Source organism: Populus trichocarpa, chromosome 11 (assembly GCF_000002775.5).
Source record: "Populus trichocarpa isolate Nisqually-1 chromosome 11, P.trichocarpa_v4.1, whole genome shotgun sequence".
NCBI lineage: Eukaryota > Viridiplantae > Streptophyta > Magnoliopsida > Malpighiales > Salicaceae > Populus > Populus trichocarpa.
In genome coordinates, this window is record NC_037295.2 from 2,291,107 (window position 1) to 2,309,738 (window position 18,632).

General features: G+C 36.4%; 1 protein-coding gene and 1 pseudogene across 1 annotated transcript; both read left to right on the forward strand.

Annotated features, from left to right (window-relative positions):
- The first annotated feature begins 4,846 nt into the window (after window positions 1-4,846).
- Window positions 4,847-5,696, forward strand: LOC112323388 (uncharacterized; annotated as a pseudogene).
- A 7,762-nt stretch (window positions 5,697-13,458) lies between these two features.
- On the forward strand, window positions 13,459-16,673 carry LOC112323398 (receptor-like protein Cf-9 homolog). The gene is made up of 2 exons (XM_024581454.2): window positions 13,459-16,384; window positions 16,493-16,673. Exon 1 carries the CDS (start codon window positions 13,459-13,461, stop codon window positions 16,360-16,362), a length of 2,904 nt encoding a protein of 967 aa, XP_024437222.1. The 3' UTR covers window positions 16,363-16,384; window positions 16,493-16,673.
- The last annotated feature ends 1,959 nt before the right edge of the window (window positions 16,674-18,632 follow it).

An 18,632-nucleotide genomic window follows, 5' to 3' on the forward strand; every position in this document is an offset into this window, starting at 1 on the left:
AATCCGAACTTGGGCAGCAACCAAATTCTTTCGAAGATCACGAAGAATGTCGTCCCTTGAACGCAACATATCATCCACGTCCTGAACCTTGGCAGTACCTGGTATATACGAAATCATAGAAGGCGGGGACACACCATATACAGCTTCGAAAGGAGACATTTTTGTTGATGAATGGACTGATGTATTGTAACTGTACTCAGCCCATGGCAGCCACTCCAACCATTTTTTTGGATTATCATATGTGTAGCAGCGAAGATACTGCTCAAGGATACGATTTATTACCTCGGTCTGGCCATCCGACTGAGGATGATAGCTGGAGCTGTAACAAAGAGCAGTGTCGTGCAACTGGAAAAGGGACCGCCAGAAATTGCTGAGATAGACTCTGTCACGATCACTGACAATTGAGAGAGGCATACCATGTAACCGCACAATGTTAGCAACGAAGGCCATGGCAACCGATAATGCTGTGTAAGGATGCTTGAGAGGCACAAAATGAGCATATTTTGATAATCGATCGACTACCACCATAATCGTATCGTGGCCTTGGGAGGACGGTAGTCCGTCGATGAAATCCATAGAAATGTCAGACCAAATACGATCCGGAATAGCAAGGGGTTGCAGCAACCCTGCTGGCTTAAGAGTGTCATACTTGCAACGTTGGCAGACCATGCAATTTCGAATGAAGGCCTTCACAACTGTGCGTAACCCTGGCCATATAAAACTTGAGCTGACCCTGTTGATGGTTTTAAGATAGCCAAAATGTCCTCCAACCGGCGAGGAGTTTGCGTCTACTAATACTGCAGGTAGTAAGGAGGAGTTTGGGCTCAAGTGGACTTTACCATTTTCCATCCAAACTCCATCTCTGAGAAAACAATTGGAGGAACCCTTCGTACTCAAGGTGGCATAGTAAGGATTAACAATTACCTCTTGTTGCAAGGAAGACCACCAGTCTGCTGAGGATAATGTGAGGGCCTGAAACTGAAGCAAGGTGACACGAGATAGAGCATCCGGGCCTTGATTATCTCTGCCATGTTTGTACAGTATTGTGTAGTCATATCCCATAAGTTTGGGCAACCATCTAGCTTGAGAAGAGCTAGAAATACGTTGCTCCAGTAAGTATTTTAAACTTTGGTGATCGGTTTTGATGACGAACGGCTTGCCCAACAAATACGGTCGCCACTTGCGCACAACTTTCACCACTGCTAACATTTCCTTATCGTAAGTGGAGAGTGCCCTTGCCGACCCTTTCAAGGCTTCACTAAAGAACGCAATTGGTTGATCATTTTGTGACAGTATAGCCCCAAGACCTGTCCCGCTTGCATCACATTCGACAACAAAGGGCTGCTCAAAATCTGGAAGTCGCAAAACCGGAGGAGTAATAAGCGTTGTCTTCAATTTCAAAAATGCTTCCTGAGATTCAGTTGTCCACCGAAACCCATCCTTGGTTAAGAGTTGTGTCAGAGGTGCAGCAATTGAACCAAAATCACGAACGAATTTCCTATAGTATCCTGTCAAATCGAGGAATCCGCGAACCCCTTTTGCTGAAGTCGGCACAGGCCATTGTTGGACTGAATTGATTTTATTGGGGTCTACCGCAACCCCCTCCCATGAAATTCGGTGGCCTAAGTAGTCAACCATTAAAACCCCAAATTGGCACTTGGATGCTTTGACAAACAACTGATGAGTGGTCAGAAGTTGGAGGACCACTTTAAGATGTTGTAAATGCTCGTCCCAAGACTTGCTATACACTAGAATATCATAAAAAAAAAAACCAAGACAAACCTCCGTAAATGAGGTCGAAAAATGTCATTCATTAAGTTCTGGAATGTTGCGAGAGCGTTAGTCAAACCGAAAGGCATCACAAGGAACTCGTAATGACCGTCATGAGTGCGGAAGGCAGTTTTGGAGATGTCGTCGTCACAAACCCTTATTTGATGATAGCCAGACCTCAAATCTAACTTCGAAAAATATTTTGCACCTTGCAATTCATCCAATAACTCGTCAATAACTGGAATTGGAAACTTATCTTTAATTGTGATGTCATTGAGAGCACGATAATCCACGCAAAACCGCCACGAGCCATCAGATTTTTTTATCAACAGAACTGGTGACGAAAATGGACTCCTGCTAGGACGGATGATGCCGGATTCAAGGAATTCACTCACCAATTTTTCTATCTCATTTTTCTGATAATGGGGGTACCGATAGGGCCGCGTGCTAACCGGTGGCTGATTTGGAAGTAAAGAAATATGGTGATCATGACTTCGTACTGGCGGCAACCCGGATGGCTCCTTGAACAAATGATCGAACTCTGTTAACAACCGCTGCAGGTCAGCTGGAATGTGCGTGGGTGGTTTCAGCGGGGCTGTTGTTGACATCATATGAAGAAAAAATCTGGGGCCTGAGTGGTACAGCAACTCCTTTTCTGTCATGGGAGCTAACTCAGACCGGTGTAATCCTAGAATGGTGTGTGACTTCCCTGCATGACAGAAGGACATGCTAAGTTGTTTGTAATCTGTCTCAATCGGACCCAATGTTTCCAGCCATTGCACTCCCAAAACGGCTTGACATGCAGCAACAGGCAACACATAAAAATCAGCTCGAATTGGCAACCCTTGGATAGTGAGTAGAAGCCCCATACAGCGCCCGGTACACTCAATGATTTCTTTGTTTCCAACAATTACCCGAAACACCTTGTCACGGATTACTGGTAACGCTAGTTTGGTGACAACCGCTTGATCGATGAAGTTATGAGCACTTCCTCCATCAATTAGGACCGTGACCTCTTTGTTTCCTACTTTTCCAATCACCCGAAAGGTTTGAGGGTGATTTGTTCCGACCAGAGCATGGAAAGAAATTTCTGGAATGGCCTCTTCTCTCGTCTCTCCTTGGCTTCCTAACTGGTGATGCGCCGAATAGGACCTGGAAACTTGTTTCCAGTTGGTTGGGTGGCAGGTTGCATTGGAGGTGGTCCCAGAAGACCCACTGTTGTTGTTGGTTGTGCCCTATGATTGTAGTTTGGCATTGCCGAACAAAAAGTGGAGTTGGGCTTCCGCTGCAACAGATTCCTTTCTTCAATGAGATGGGCTACACTGATGGTTTCTGAGAGAGTCTTCGGTTGTTTGACTCGTACATCTATCCGGATGTCATCCTTTAAACCTGCAATAAAAGAACCGATTAAAAAATTCTCAGGCAGCCCGTCCACCTTATGTGAGAGTCGCTCGAAGACTTCTTGGTAGGCTATAACGCTGGTAGTTTGCTTGAGCCTAGACAAAGCTTCTGACGGATCATCGTAGTCTGTAGGTCCAAAGCGTTTAAGAATAACTTTGGTGAATTCCGCCCAATTCATTGGACCTCGATCCCTTGTGAACCAGCGATACCATTGTAAGGCAAGCTTTTCAAGATGGAATGACGCCAATTGCACTTGTTGCGTGAGTTCGATTCCTTTGAACTCGAAATATTGTTCTGCCTTAAAAATCCACCCGGTATGATCTTCATCACCACGATATATCGGAAAATTCAATTTGAGTTGAGTCTGATGGTGAATTCTGTCAGGTGCCTGATTCTGAATTTTGTCACAAGCATTCGGATATCGTTCGAAACCTGGCCGTGTGATGGTGGTAGGACTGCTGCCAGACGTCTCTCCTCTTTCAAAGAAATTGCCTTCCCTGTCTCTGGAAGTATCTTGGCGGCTAAGTCGAAAGGCTTGTAGTTCAGCCATGACACCCTGTAATGTTGACGTAACCTGGGAAAAATTTTGTTTTATTTCATTGAAGTCGTGTTTCATCGCATTGACGTCTTGTTTTGTCTCATCAAAGCTGGACTCGTGACGGGTTAAGATGTCGGTGACTTCAGTTCGGAATTCTGCATTTGATTTCGAACGTGTATCCATGAATCGAAATCAAAAGCTCTGATACCACTGATAGAATTAATTTGGTAAGACAAGAAGAAGAAGAATAACAGAGTGGAAAGAATGTTTAAATGCTTGATTGATAATCTTATTCCTCTTCTTTGCTGCCTAAATAGGCCAGCAACATTACAACTGACAAAGCACGAAAATAGCAATAAAACAGGAAATCCTAACAGAATAGCTCTGAAGACATGGAGCACCCACTAACAGCCTTTTATTTATTTGACCGATTCTAGTGCAACAGACACCTTACTCACAATTACTGAAATAATCCTCCTGACCTGACTTGGTCCACTTCACATGTAGCTCCAGGTGTGATTCAACTTGTACTCCACGTGTGATTCATATCACAACCACGACCTCTGATGGTGTCTTCTGCAATATAACAACCAAGACCACCAATCACCCAATTCATTTCTGAGAAAGAAAGACAGAAGATAGATTAAAATATTTGTTAGAGCCATGCTACAAGGAGCATAATGCACCAGTTTCAACACTGCCATAAATCTAGCAGCTCTCATGAAGATATCATGAAATTTCCATGGACGTTTCGACTTATCTCTCATCCAGTTAACCACGTTTGCTGAATCTGATTCAATCATAAATCTTTTTCCACATAACTCGTCTCTTGAAGCTGCTCATTCCAAAGCTTTCAAAACTGCAAGTAATTCAGTTTCATTTGACTCCTTGATTCCAACAAAAGCCGAGAAAAGACACAACACCACACCTTTATGATCCCTCAGTACCCCACCAATTCTAGCTCTACCAGGTTTTCCAAAGGCTGAACAATCAACATTCCATTTTAGTTCTTCAATGGCAGGCGTGGACCACATAATGTTTATTCTAGCTTTTCTGTGATTAGTCCAATTAACTAATCCCTCAGCAGATACTAACAAGTCTAAAGCATTATAAGGGAACTCAGGATCATCTGCAAGGATGCTAGCTTTGGTTCGTGCACTGTGCTCCTAATTTATTTTCAGTTGGAACATTGCTTTCCTTACTTCAAAATCAATTGAAAAAGGCCACTTTCCTTCAAACAGCTTAGTGAGTTAACGTGCAGCAGTGATCGAGCGGCGGAAAATCCAGCCGCAGCCACAAGGTGATAGAAATAAAAATGGAGGTGATTCACTTTATAGTTTGGAGAATATGGAAAAGGATTACAAATAGAAGAAGCAAAGAATTCATCGTGGATGATGGACCATGGAGATTGAGAAGCAGCAGAAGGAGGCTATGAATGCTATGTTGGGGAATTCTTCTCCTGATGAGAACGATTGAAGCAATAAAAATAGCATTATGAATGGAGGTGATTCTTCTCCTGGTGATAGAAATAAAAATGGAGGTGATTCACTTTATCATTATGAAGCAATAATGCTACGTTTCTTCTACATTAAAGAATCCAACAAAGCTCCCTAAAAGCTATTTTGAATTTGTATGGACTAAGAATTCAGGTGCGTTTTGTTTGTAGTCAGTGTGATACAATGTTTTCTGCTAGCTTATTCAGGTAGTCTCATGTTATAGGTCCTCTATGAAGTGTAAAAAATTAGAAGATAAATAATGAAGCAATGAATATACTATCCAGCCTAGTCATCATGTCTTTCGACTCTTTCCTGTTAAACTAGCAATTTTCTTTGACTACTTGCAGACAGTTAGCTTTATCAAGACTCGCATATTTAGACCTATTGATGGTTGGAAATACATGATAGAGGAGTTGGGGATCAAATGCCAAGAAAGGGAAGGATAGTGTTTCAAGAACACCCAATCTGATCCATCCACACAACCATTCTAGGAGGACAGGAAACGGATTTCCTATAAAGTTCCCGACTCTGCTGAACTTTCCTTTCATTGTTTCTGGCCATTGATGTTTCCCAAGGGATCGAACAGAGGTCAAATAGCATTCCCATTTTTTCAAGAGCTCTTTCTCGAAATCTAGAGGTGGGCTTAATCAGTTGAGGGAAATGCCTGCTTCTAAGATTCACATATCATCCATCAATGATCTTTTTCTTCTGATCTTGTGCTCCATGGAATCTAGTGCATCTTCCGAGCTCTCGTATGTGTTTTATTTTTTCCTTCACAAGTTCTCTTAACTTTAACTAGCTAATCTTTTCATTACCTAGACGAGATGTTTCTTCTATATAAAAAAACCACTGTGTTTCCATTGAGGAAGTGACTTGTCGAAACTCTAGAAGTGGTGTTACAAGTAACTTGAAGGGAGTGGAAAACATTCCGAATTGCATTTCTCAAATTTTTTTGCTGTTGCCGGAATTTTCATTTATCAATGAATTGTTTTTGCTGTTGCCGGAATTCTGGCTCGGAGTGCCCAATGCTTGATAGAATATCAAGTCTAGATGACATGGGTCTAGTTTGTTTTCAAACTCAACGCCCTTCGGCGTGGTTAAGAGTAGAGCTCAAGTGAGCATAGGTCTGACAAGCTTCCAAACAGATATGGATCTAAAGAGTTGCCTGACCTAATGTTCTTGGGCTCAGCTACACGGTGAGCCCAAGCAAAAATAAATCTGGCGATCTGTCAAACCCAATATTCTTCGTTCAGCTATGCACTGAATCCAAACAAACATGGATTTTGTGAGCCGCTAAACCCAATATCATTGAGTTAAGCTATGCGTTGAGCCTTAATTAACATGGATCTGACAAGCAGTCAGTCTCATTATTCTTAGGTTCAACTACGCGCTTATGTCCAAGTGGACATAAGTTTGGCAAGCTTCCAAACCCAACATTCTTGGATTCAGATATTCGATGAGCCCAAGTGGACGTGGGCCTGACGAGCTGCCAGACCCAACACTCTCGAGTTTAGCTACTTGCTGAGCCTCTGGCGAGTTGTCAGACCCACTACCACAATCTTTATATTTACCGACGGAATTTTCTGTCGGTATTTGTACTATCATTCTGTTTGTAAGTAATTTACCAACAAAATCACTGACAGAAATGCTCCGTCGGTGAATCTTTCATCGGTAATTTTTTTTGTCGATAAGTCCGTTGGTAATAAAAAAATATTATTACCGATGGATTTGCTGACTGAAAAGGCGCGCAAAAAAAATTACCCGCTTCATTTCGTCAGTATTTCCCTCGAAAAAATACCGTATGTAATTTCGTCGGTAATTATTTTAAAAAAATCCGTTTTACAAAACTATAAAATAATTAAATTAATATAAATCAACATTCTATAATATTCAAAACGATTGGAAAAAAGAAGAAGAAAATCAACTCAAACAAATTTGCAACAAATAAATAACATGAAAAAATAAATTCAACTAAAAAATTTCATATGAAAAAAATGAAGTTGTGATTGCTAAAAATTTAAAAATCCTATAAATAAATCAACTAAAAATTGATCTCATATGAAAAAAATCCTACAACAATATTCATACAATTATTAAGAACAAAAACAATTAAAAATAAAATAAAAAACAAATATAGTGAAAAAAACACAAAAAAAAAAAGAAAAAAGAAAAATTGTACCTTAATGTGGTTGCAAGTGAAGTTAAGAAGAGAAAAACAAAAACAAATTTGTAAGTATATTAATTAAAAAAAAAATGTGAAGAAAGAAGAAGAAATGAGAAGAATACATACATGAGCATAGAGGAGAAGAGAAAGAGTTGAGGAGAGAAGGGGAGAGAAAGAAATGAATATTGATGTTTTTTACATATGGGGAAGAAGAAGAAGAAGAAAGGAGCTCCGTCTGTTGTGAAATTAGAGATTCTAGGCTTTTTATTGAGGCGTTTTACCGATGATTTTACCGATGAATAACTAAATATTAATATTTTTAATCATTTCATTGGTGATTCCGTCAGTAATATTTAATTTAAATTTTCAATTTAATCAAAGATTTTCAGAAACCGCCAAATATTACCGACGACTTTTCAATCTATCGGTGATTTCGTCTGTGATATTTAATTTAAATTTTTAATTTAATTGAAATTTTTCAGAAAACCGCCAAATAACACCGACAACTTTTCAATCCGTCGGTGATTTTATCTGTAAAGAACAGTAATTAACAGTGCAATTAGGAAGTGAACAGTTCCAGAGCTTTGTGGAAAATAATGACAGAATTTTCCGTTGGTGATTCCCTTTGTAATTGACATGATGAACAATGTTTACAGTTTACCAACGAATTTACCGATAGATTTTACTGACGGAATACATTCCATAAGTAATTTTGTTTGTAAAAATGACACATCATCGTTTTTTTTACTTTGTTTTAATTATTTTTTTCACTGTAATTTAAGGGAATACTACGGTCAGTATAATTGAAAGATTGATGTGATAATATAAAAAGTATAGTTACCACAAAACAAGCTACAAAGGAAGTTCTAATTAGCACGCAGACTTGCTGCACATCACTCACATAGACTTGATCTCAACAAAAATGGTAATTTTGAGTCAACAAGGAAAGTTGATAGGAACCTCACTTTCTGTAAATAGTGATGGCTATTTTTTATTTTTATTTTTGCATTCTGATATTTTTTTCACTAATATATTTTTTTGATTTTTTTCTAATAATTGTTTTTTAGTTTTATGAATTGTCTTTTTCTCTCTTCTTTATTTAAATAATTTCGGAAATTAATTAATATTGCCGTGTTTCCAACACTCAGTACTCTTTTTTCGGTCGTGAAAAACGATATATAAGTGCATAGTAGTCATTAGTGCTTGGCGTAATTAGTGGGGGCATGATTTTGCACCATTTTGAGTCAACAAGGAAAGTTGATAGGAACCTTACTTTCTGTAAATTGTGATTGCTATTTTTTGAGCATTCGTATTTTTTCCTGATATATTATTTTAATTTTTTTCAACAATTTTTTTATTTTATGTATTGTTTTTTATTTTTTGAGGACCCAAAAAAATAGATAACAACATATATTATAATTTTTATATAATTCATATTATAATTAACAACAATGTTAATTTCCAACACTCAGTTCTCTTTTTTCGGTCGTGCAAAGTCATTAGTGCTTGGCGTAATTATTACTTTGCCTCGGTGTCCTTTAGTCTAGCAACAACTACTTAGGCGGCATGATTTCGCTTTTTTGTTTTAATTTTTAAATCCTGAAAGAGGTATTATGCTCACTCAAGTAATCAGTATACCAATGTTTTCCATAAATTAATGTTTAGCATTGTGGTTCGATCATGGTTCAACCTAGTACGTAGTTTGGCAAACTATACATTTAATCTCTATAATTTTAATTGTATTTATGACTTAATTAATTATTATTTGTATTATGATCAACACTTGTCAAGTGAGTGGATTTAGCCCATGTTATGATTGAACCGTCAATACCAAACTTTAGATACACACACACAATTAATATTATTTTAAAAACATGACATGGCATATGATCCAATTAAAAATATTTCTTACAATATAGAGAAATCTAATGAAAGATAAAATAAATTGTAAGGAAATTAAACCAAACTTCAAAGATGCAATGCTACCAAGAAAAACCAGGCATAGATCAGGGGTAGAAGTCTCCCAGAACAGTTGTCATCAGACGAGACACAAAGGGAGTTATAATTAGAGCACAAATTGCACGTACATAGACTTGCTGGAAAATTGTCAATTAATCAGTATACCAATGTTTTAATTTTTAAATCCTGAAAGAGGTATTATTCTCACTCAATTAATCAGTATACCAATGTTTTCCATAAATTAATGTTTAGCATTGTGGTTCAATCATGGTTCAACCTAGTACTATACATTTAATCTCTATAATTTTAATTGTATTTATGACTTAATTAATTATTATTTGTATTATGATCAACACTTGTCAAGTGAGTGGATTTAGCCCATGTTATGATTGAATCGTCAATACCAAACTTTAGATTTTCTATATTTTGATGGAGGTTACATGATTTTACATAATATTTAATATGGCTAGCATATGGGTCCTTTCATTAATCTGATTTCTTTCACTTTCATCCATTATGTACTGTACTTAGTTCATGATTAGAGAGCAATGGACTCCAACCATTTAATTATCATTTATAAATTTTATAATATATATATATATATATATATACACAATTAATATTATTTTAAAAACATGACATGGCATATGATCCACTTAAAAATACTTCTTACAATATAGAGAATTCTAATGAAAGATAAAATAAATTGTAAGGAAAACCAAACTTCAAAGATGCAATGAAACCAAGAAAAACTAGGCATAGAGGGCCGTAGAAGTCTCCAAGAACAGTTGTCATCAGACGAGACACAAAGGAAGTTATAATTAGAGCACAAATTGCACGTACGTAGACTTGCTGGAAAATTGTCAATTTTTGAAATTAATATTGCCGTGTTTCCAACCACTTACTGGCTGCGAAGACTTGGAGGTAAAGGAGGAAAAGGACAGACCGAATGAAGATTGGTTTTCCCTTGTTGATGCTGAGAAAGAAAGATCTTTTAGGCCTACACTAACTTGGTAATCTTGAGGGCAAGAACCTTGAAACTCTAATCTTTGTCAGTTTAGGAGCCTGCTCTGTTTTCCGGTAATGGTTCAGTAATGTTAATCCTAAACATTCACTAAATATTTTCTTTAATTTGCAAGCTGAAATTCCTTCAAGTCTAACTTGTAAAATAATAGTCTGAGCGGTTCTACACCACCATGCATATTCAGGAAACTTCAGCGACAGACTCTCAGTTTTGCATTTTAGAATGAACAATCGCATGAAAAACAATCCCTGAAAATAATTATCCTTTTTCTGAGCACAACTGATTTCAGCTGAAAAGGGGGGAAAGGAAAATAATTATCCTTTTTCTTCCAACAACCTATCCCCTGAAAAGATATTTAATCCATTCAGAAAATCAATATTGTCATGCATGTTCCTATTCATATTCTCATTAATAAAATATCTGTTTGAAATTTAGCTTTTGTTTTTTTTAATAAAAATATATTGCTTAAAAAAAGCATTAAATTAAATATTTTATATGTGTTTTTTTTATGATTTTGATTTTTTTATATTAATATATATATATATATATATATATATATATATATATATATATATATATATATTCAATTAAAAAATATATTGCACCACATTATGACAATTCCCACTTGACGTGTCTTAAGCACCGTGTAATGAATCGATGGCATTACATTATATTCTTCATTTTGAAATGCATAGAAGATAGCCACCTGGTTGATTGATTGATGTAACTTTGATGAGAAATAGTTAATCAAGGTAGGTAACACCTTGATTTTATTTGCGGGTTAGTATAAAATGTAGCTGTGATTGTTTTTTAAAGTATTTTTTATTTATAAATATATTAAAATAATTTTTTTTATTTTTAAAATATTAATTTTAAAATCAACGCATCAAAATAACCTAAAAATATCAAAATAATATTAATTTAAAATAAAAAAAATTAAAAAAAAATTAATTTTTTTAAAAACACTTTTAAAATATAAAAACAAACAACACTTACTAGAATGCAATTTAATCAGTTAGCTTTAAAGTACTTCATGTGGAAGTAACTTAATAGGTGATTAAGAGGAAGAGTCTAATGATGCTATTTATCCTCTCTATTAATCAATAGTTATTTCTTATTCATCCCATCTAGTTTCAAACCATTTTTATTTTATTTTATTTATTCGACTAACCTACCTAGTTTTTTATAATTAATAGCCTTTAAAGCTGATGTGCAACTAGAAATGTAGACTAAATTGTTGATTTCCTTGCTGATCTCCAGCAAGAACTAGAATGGTGTGCAGCTGAAATGTGGACTAAATTAATGATTCCTTGCTGATTTCTTGAGTGGGTCTAAACTCCATATGAATGGCTGTTCTTTTAGAAAATTTTCATAGACTTGCTGCACATCACTCGCATAGACTTGATCTCAACAAAATTGTTAATTTCGGAAATTAATTAATATTGCCGTGTTTCCAACACTCCAGTTTAGTCATCAACTAATTAAGGGAGCAGATATTGCCTTGCGAGGAAATATTCGCAATTGAAAAATTCAACCCTCAGTTCCATATTCAGCACCACATGAAGATCAGACAATATCCATACATCCAAGTTCCGAAGACTTTTCTGTACCAAGGGTTGCATTGTTGTCTTTTGTCGGCATGGAACTTTTGTTGCCACACAAAAAGTATGATCCATAAGACGAGCTGCAAAGGAAGAGCACAAACTGTATCTATTAGCACATATTCATTGCTATTTTCTAAGCTATGAAATGCTTCTTCTTCTTCTGGGAAACACATAAATTGCTCAACCCTTCAAGTACACAGTCACCTGTTCTTGTTAATAATAGCAATAATAATCTATCAGTGCATGCGAAGGGGGGTCCCATTAGTATTAAGTTTATAAGCCAGCAAGGAATAATAGCGGGGTAGATGTCCCCGAGAACAGCTGCCATCAGACGAGCTGCCAAGGAAGTTCTAATTAGAGCATGAACTGTATCTGTTAGCACAAAGACTTGCTGCAAAACTGTCAATTTTGGAAATTAGTACTGCCGTGTTTCCAACGCTCACTCTTGTGTGGAAATATTTGCAAGCGAATCTTCAGTTCCATATTCAGCACCACATGAAGAGTGGACAATATCTATACATCCAAGATCCGAAGACTTGGAGGTCGACAGACCATATGAAGATTGGTTCTGAAAGAGAAAGACCTTTTAGGAGGACCAATCCCAGAGTATCTTGAGGGCAAGAACCTTCAAACTCCATTAATTCTCCATTGTTTGTCAGTTTTATAGTAACTGTTCAATAAAGCTATTACCAGAACGTGTTGACTGTAGACTGGATTGAAGTGGACATAAGAAGGTGAGGATGACTCTTTAACTCTGCATGCCCACTTGCTTAAGCTGTTAGTAAACTACGATCGTAAATTATTAAGAAGTTTTCTTTCGATTTTGTGGCTTGAATTTCTCGGAAATTATTTTTTTTTTATCTTATTATAAATATTTCATAATTAACTATCTTATCTTTTTAATTAACGTCCGGCACCTCAATTTATGAACACTTGTATTAGTGAATTAAGGGACTTCTCCTCGCGTGAAATATTCACTGACTTTGAGTATCATTTTTTTTTCAATTATGTATACATAATTCCATAGTTTAAATCATTTTTTATTTAGAATAGAAAAAGGAAAAATCAAAGTATATCAATTGAAGGAATGAAAAGACTTTTGGATCATGAGAAACGTTATATATATATTCAGTGCGAAGTCATTGGTGCCAAGAAACAACAATTCAGTTTGCACAATTTGAAGTCAACAGGGAATCAAGTTGATAGGAACCTTACATATTTACTTACTGTCTGTAAAATATATATATATTATTTCCATCGGTTTTTATTCTTACTTTATTTTTTTAATTATTAAATCCTGAAAAAGGTATTTTAATACTAACAATTATGTGCTCATGAACAACTTAGTCTTTCTTTGCTCCGATTCTCTTTCAGCTAAGGAAACTTGTTTAATGCTTCAACCAGTCACTTTGATTTCGTCTATAAATACTACTAATAATTCCTTTCTTCACTTCTCATCTTAAATTCCCAGTTATACTTCGAATCCTGTAAGGCCAGCCAACATGGGATTTTCACCACTGTCCCTATCTCAATATCTCTCTTCCATTCTGTTTCTCTTCCATTTTCACACAACAATTTCTTCATCAAATTACTCCTATTCATCTCATTTCTGTGCTCATGACCAAAGTCTTTCTTTGCTCCAATTCAAAGAGTCCTTTTCCATTAGTAGCTCTGCTTCAGGGCGTTGCCAGCATCCCAAGACAGAGTCGTGGAAAGAGGGTACAGACTGCTGCTTGTGGGATGGGGTCTCTTGTGACCTGAAAACCGGGCATGTCACTGGACTGGACCTCTCCTGCAGCATGCTTTACGGCACCCTCCATCCCAATAATTCTCTCTTCTCTCTCCATCATCTTCAACAGCTCGACCTCTCTTTCAATGATTTCAACTCCTCCCATGTTTCTTCTCGATTTGGCCAGTTCTCCAATCTAACACATCTTAACCTAAGTTCTTCAGATCTTGCAGGCCAAGTTCCATTAGAAGTCTCTCACCTCTCCAAATTGGTTTCACTTGATCTCTCTTGGAACAACGATCTAAGTCTAGAACCAATTTGTTTTGACGAGCTTGTTCGAAACCTAACCAATCTTAGAGAACTCGATTTGAGTCGGGTGAACATGTCACTAGTTGTTCCGGATTCCTTGATGAATCTGTCTTCTTCTCTGTCATCGCTCAAACTCAATTACTGTAGATTGCAAGGAAAACTCCCATCCTCAATGGGGAAATTTAAGCACCTGCAGTCCTTGGATCTTGGAGAGAACAATCTTACTGGTCCAATTCCATATGATTTTGATCAACTCACTGAGTTGGTTTCACTTGATCTCTCTGAAAACTTCTATCTAAGTCCAGAACCAATTTCTTTTGACAAGCTTGTTCGAAACCTAACCAAGCTAAGAGAACTCAATTTGGATTATGTAAATATGTCTCTGGTTGCACCTAATTCCTTGACTAATCTGTCCTCTTCTTTGTCATCTCTTTTCCTTGGGGATTGTGGATTGCAGGGGAAGTTCCCGGGTAACATCTTTCTCCTCCCAAACCTTGAATCATTCTATTTGGCATACAACGAAGGCCTCACTGGCTCTTTTCCTTCGTCCAATTTGAGTAATGTCCTCTCTCGGTTGGATCTTTCTATTACAAGAATTTCAGTTTATTTAGAAAACGACTTAATCAGTAATCTAAAGTCATTAGAATATATGTCTCTTCGTAATAGTAATATTATAAGTTCAGATCTAGCCCTGCTTGGAAATCTCACAAAACTCATTTATTTAGACCTTTCAAATAACAACTTTAGTGGTGAGATCCCATCATCACTTGGTAATCTCACTAAACTTTATTTTTTAGACCTCTCAGGTAACAACTTTAACGGTCAGATCCCATCATCACTTGGTAATCTCACAAAACTCAGTTCTTTATACCTCTCAAGTAACAATTTAAACAGTTACATTCCATTCTCGCTTGGAAACCTAATTAATCTTTTAGAATTAGATTTATCCAATAATCAACTAGTAGGAAACTTTTTGTTTGCTCTTCCTTCTTTAGATTATCTTGATCTTCATAACAATAATCTAGGCAATATAAGTGAACTCCAACACAATTCATTAGGTTTCCTTGATTTGAGCAATAACCACTTGCATGGTCCAATCCCAAGTTCGATTTTCAAACAAGAGAACTTGCAATTCCTTATTCTTGCATCCAATAGTAAATTGACAGGTGAGATTTCTTCTTCTATTTGCAAGCTGAGATCCCTTTGGCTCCTGGACTTGTCCAACAACAGCTTGAGTGGTTCTATGCCACAATGTTTGGGGAACTTCAGCAGCATGCTCTCGGTATTGCATCTAGGCATGAACAATCTTCAAGGCACTATCCCTTCAACATTTTCAAAGGATAATAGCTTGGAATATCTCAACCTCAATGGAAACGAATTAGAAGGGAAAATACCACCGTCTATCAACAACTGCGCAATGTTGAAAGTTCTTGATCTTGGCAACAATAAGATTGAGGATACATTTCCCTACTTTATAGAAACGCTTCCAGAGCTCCAAATTCTTGTCCTAAAATCCAATAAACTCCAAGGCTTTGTGAAGGGTCCGCCTGCATATAATTCCTTCTCTAAATTACAGATTTTTGACATCTCTGGCAATAATTTTAGTGGGCCATTGCCAACTGGGTATTTCAATACGCTTAAAGCAATGATGGTCTCGGATCAAAACATGATTTACATGGGTGCAACAAGGCTGAATTATGTCTATTCCATAGAAATGACATGGAAAGGTGTAGAAATTGAGTTTTTGAAGATCCAAAGTACCATCAAAGTACTAGATTTGTCAAATAACAGTTTTACCGGAGAGATTTCCAAGGTGATCGGAAAGCTTAAAGCACTACAACAACTCAACCTCTCTCATAATTTCCTTACAGGTCATATCCAATCATTATTGGGAAATTTGACCAATTTGGAATCATTAGACCTATCTTCAAATTTGCTTACAGGAAGGATTCCAATGCAGATGGCACATCTAACATTTCTTGCAATCCTAAACCTTTCACATAACCAGCTAGAGGGGCCCATACCAAGTGGAAAGCAATTCGACACCTTTGATGCAAGCTCATTTGAAGGAAACTTGGGTTTATGTGGATTTCAAGTACTAAAAGAATGCTACGATGATAAGGCACCGTCATTGCCGCCATCAAGCTTTGATGAAGGAGATGATTCAACATTGTTTGGAGATGGATTTGGATGGAAAGCTGTGACAATAGGGTATGGATGCGGGTTTGTGTTTGGAGTTGCAACGGGATACGTTGTGTTTAGAACAAAAAAGCCTTCATGGTTTCTTAGGATGGTTGAAGATAAATGGAATCTCCAGAGCAAAAAAACAAAGAAGAATGCTGGCAGATATGGTGCTAGAAGAAACTAAATAGTGCAATTGATATTTTCAAGTAAGTTTTGCAAGCATTTGAGTTTTGAAATTTTATGTTCACAATTTATGTTAGGCTATCTTTTCTCTACTCTTTCATTTGATCAATCTTACCTTTCCAATTTTGCAGTTCAAACAAGATATCAAGTGGATTTGACATTGAAACAACACCAAGGTGGCAGATTCCCTTTACTTTTCTCTTTTTTTTTTTGGTTTCAAGGTTAATTGAGTGTTACTTTTATGAAAAAGAATCCATGTATGTAATAGGTCAAGCATGCAAAGTTATAGAGTTATGAACAAATTGCTTACAAACTTACGAGTGTGCAAGCAAATTTATAAGAATTAAAACAATTCTTATAAATTTAAAAGAACAAAACAATTCTGTTCTCACAACAGCAGCAATATTTGCAAGCAAAATAGAGTAATTCTGATAACTTGTAAGTCATGAATGACTATTAAAAAGAGTAACAAACTCATCTCAACAGGTACGAACAATGTTCCACAACTCTTACACAGATCCAAAATCATCAACAAAATCAGTCAACATTTTTTATTGGCAAGTTTATATCTAAAGCAAAAGAAAAGCATAACAAATGTTCCATGACACCCTCAGGCATGCATGGGATTTCTATGCAAATATTACAAATCAATAAAAATACCTTGAAGAATTAGCTGCGATTATAACAAATCACAGGTGAGAACTATATTGTTCAATATGCTATAAAATAATCGATGGAAGCATGGAACAGCACGATGATAAATATATACTTACACTAGATTTTGTTTCCCTTGCTCTCCTTATCCAATAGGTCCCTAATAGAAAAATAAGCTACTTTCTTGCAAGGTTCAAGAAAATCTGATCTAGTGTAGCCCTCACACAAACTTACTATGTAGTCAAAGTCACTTTTGCTTTCGATTTTCTCCCCTTTTCAAAACGACCTTAAGGATCTCAGCCCTCTCTCTTTGATTAGGTATCCCAATTTCAAAGGCTGAGGAAGATGCTGGAGGATTGCTTCATCGAGTTCTCAAGGTCGGTTGGTTGCAGCAAGTACCATCTCTTGTGCGTTCTCTGTAAGAATATTATCACTGAGTCCGCCCAGGCCAGGCCCATGAATAAATCACACTTTCACAAATCTTACATAAAACACATTCTAGCAAGTCACTGTATAAAAAGACTGCACAAATACAGGACTTGTTTCAAGAGTAAGAACAGACGATCTGTAGTAAACCCATTCCATAATGCCATGAACTTAGTCTTCATATTGGTTAATGCCTCATGGTCTGTAGTACGACGCTGCCCCAGAAAACTGTCAACCTCGTCAATTAATATAAAAGCAGGCTGGAGTTTATAAGCCAGGCTAAAAACAACAGCACTGCAACAGCATAGAAGAGAATCAACAGTAATCAGATTATGAAAGCTTCGATAGGAGCGAAAAAGCAACTACTCAAATTTAGTTAATTACTTCTAAGTCTATTTCTAATCAGCACAGAACCAACAAGACTTGCATGGATTTAGATGCGGAAAAGAATGTAATGAGGGATGGTTTCAACACAAAGATGTAGTTGCAAAACACAGTAATGATCACTTTCACAATTGCAAGAATGTATGCCATTCAGTTATTGTTGTTATATCCCTGATGCAAGATATATAGAAATACCACACAGCAACAAAAATACCAATATGGCTTGTGTATATTATTTTTTTAATTAATATCTATCATGCTCTTCCATGAAGTTTTTTGGTGCACCTCTAGTATTATAATGTTTCCTCTCTTATACTTAATTTTAGTTTTAACGAGAATGATTAAAACAAATTAATTTTTTTAATTAATTACTATTTAGAATGATTCATTAACAAGAACTGTAGACGGATTCAAGTTTTTCAAAACCTACAAGTGACATAAAACACACACGACAAGTCGTGCACTTGCATTGCTGGGAAGGAAAATGTTAATTAAAACATCAATTTAAAGTACCAACTACATGTCATCAATCTTAGTATCTATTCCATCCAGGGAATTTCCTCACAATAAAGGAGAAAGAGAAAATTAAAATTATTATTATTTCTGTTGTTGTTGGGCCAATATTAAGATGCATTATCAATCATCCCCAGCAACATCAAATTCAAACAAGGCTCCATTGTTTGAGAAATTTCTCTCCTTTAAAAAAAAAAGATTAAAGATTTCAATTAAAATCCATGCCTAACACATGTTGATAATTTTATTGATGTCACAATTAAAAATTCAACACATCTACTGTTATGTTAACAT

Bases quoted from the DNA above. Each gene is read 5' to 3' on its own strand.
- LOC112323398 (XM_024581454.2), top strand. From the start codon at position 13,459: ATGGGATTTTCACCACTGTCCCTATCTCAATATCTCTCTTCCATTCTG.